The sequence below is a fragment of the Dipodomys ordii genome, unplaced genomic scaffold (assembly GCF_000151885.1).
Source record: "Dipodomys ordii isolate 6190 unplaced genomic scaffold, Dord_2.0 Scaffold237, whole genome shotgun sequence".
NCBI classification, from domain to species: Eukaryota; Metazoa; Chordata; class Mammalia; order Rodentia; family Heteromyidae; genus Dipodomys; species Dipodomys ordii.
Window position 1 is genome coordinate 336,231 of NW_012267453.1, and position 2,099 is coordinate 338,329.

The 2,099-nt window shown below is 40.0% G+C and overlaps 1 gene segment (V, D, J or C); it reads left to right on the forward strand.

Annotated features, from left to right (window-relative positions):
- Positions 1-942: 942 nt before the first annotated feature.
- Positions 943-1,432, forward strand: LOC106000743. The segment is given in 2 exon segments: positions 943-1,000; positions 1,122-1,432. Coding segments are annotated over 2 exon segments (366 nt in total).
- Positions 1,433-2,099: the final 667 nt, after the last annotated feature.

Here is a 2,099-nt window from a genome sequence, read left to right on the forward strand (position 1 = left end):
AAGGAAATGGAAAGACTTGGAAACAATTCTACTAAGTGAAATAAGCTAGACCCAGAGATACACGGGTTGCATGGTTTCCTTCATTTGTGGTAAACACATTGGGTGGTAATGCAAGTCATCAAGAAGGAATTAACTGTAATATAATGGATTCTATTCAGAAATGTTAGGTATCTCACCCAGATAATGCATACCACATAGGTCCAAAAGGAGAGGAAAAGTTTAATGCCAGGAGACTGGCAGGCTGACTCCATCAAGAAAAAAAGCAGCAGCAGTCATTAAGTTAGGGAGTGGTATTTATAGGGAAGCACCCTGAGAGAAGATGAGGGACTGGGTGAGCAAGAAGCAGAGCCAGAGCAACCTTGAGACACAGACAGCCAGCCACTGAAGTGTCACAGAATGACTTCATCCCAGCTCACAATCTCAAGTGGTATATTTTGTTTTTTAGAATTATTAGGTCAATGCTCAACAAAATAAACACCAGGATATGTGTAATTACCACCTAGGGTGTGGCCAAAGGGAGAGGAGAGATGAATGAGGAGGGGAGGAAGGGGAGAATGCAGTCAAGAATTTGTTGCACATACTACAAAATTCAGAAAACAGAGGGAAAGGGCCAGTTGAAAGGAGGTGAGTGTGTTAAAGGAGTGACTCTGATCAAGACATGTTATATTCATAAACTGCTTTATTAAGTGGTACTTGTACAACTGCTTTAAAATTCAAAAAAGAAAATAGTCTTTAAAAAGTCTTCTGCAATCAAATAAGGAATGCATTTCTCTGTAGGCAAATGTAATCTGTATTTTTACCTGGGACATCTGTACATGCTAAGCCTGTGGTGAGCTACTACCCAGCCCTTCTCATTTGTTTATGCTCAGAGCACAGCCCATTGTCCTGAAGACTTCTTAGGCTGCTCACATTCAGGACAGGAGTCAGTCCCAGTCAGCACACAGCATGAACATGAGGACTCCTGGTCAGCTCCTTGGGCTACTACTGCTCTGGCTTCCAGGTAAGGAAGGATCACACTGGGAATTATGCTAGGTTCAATGTGTTTGAACACTGATTCCTGGTATTTGTGAGACTCTCTTACAACATATTTGTATGGATATTTGTTATATTTCCTATGCCAGGAGCCAGATGTGCTATCCAGATGACCCAGAGTCCACCCTCCCTATCTGCATCTCCAGGAGACAGAGTCTCCCTCACATGCAGAAGCAGTCAAAACATTTACAACAGGTTAAGCTGGTATCAACAGAAACCAGGAGAATCTCCTAAAATCCTGATCTATGGTACAAACAATTTAGAATCTGGGATCCCCTCCAGATTTAGTGGCAGTGGATCTGGGACAGATTACTCTCTCACCATTAATAGCCTGCAGCCTGAAGATGTTGCCACTTATTACTGTCAACATAGTTATGGTTATCCACCCACAGTGATATAAGTCATTACATAAACCTCTGAAGAAGCAGAAGTGAGAGGCTGGGTTGTCAAACAGGCACTAAAGGAAGAATTCTCTGCAACCTAGCACTCTGTCCTCCTTAGCCACCGCCAAAATTATGACATTGAGTCTCTGATTGAAGAGTGGAAATCAATCTTTTCATACTAGGAGTTTCCATAAATTATTTCAGACATTCTATTTTGTTAAATGATGGAATAGGTTATTATTAGCTTCATAAGGGAAAGTAAAACATCTGCTCAAATAAAAATTATCTCAGTTTCTATGTTATTTATCTATGTATTAAAGAATCAACAAAACGTTTTATATTTGCCACTGCTCTTGTCCACACCCATGTCTTCCTCCCCTTGACATGCATATTTGTGTTAAGTGCATGTTGGATTTTCTACTTCACACATATCCAGCCCACACAACAAAAACCATTTCCAAAGTCTCTTCTTCAACCATTATAAAATTGCTATTCCCTGTCTCATTCAAGCTAATCTGGATCTAGAGCTTAGGAACTTTTCCGTGATTTCTGTTGATATCAATATGTTAGCTTGTATCCATATCACTCAACAATCAACTGGATGAATAATTAAAACCTCCAATTCAATTGGCAATTCCAGTGTTTCTTTACTCTTTTCACACTCATTTTTCAGCTTTTTGAAAC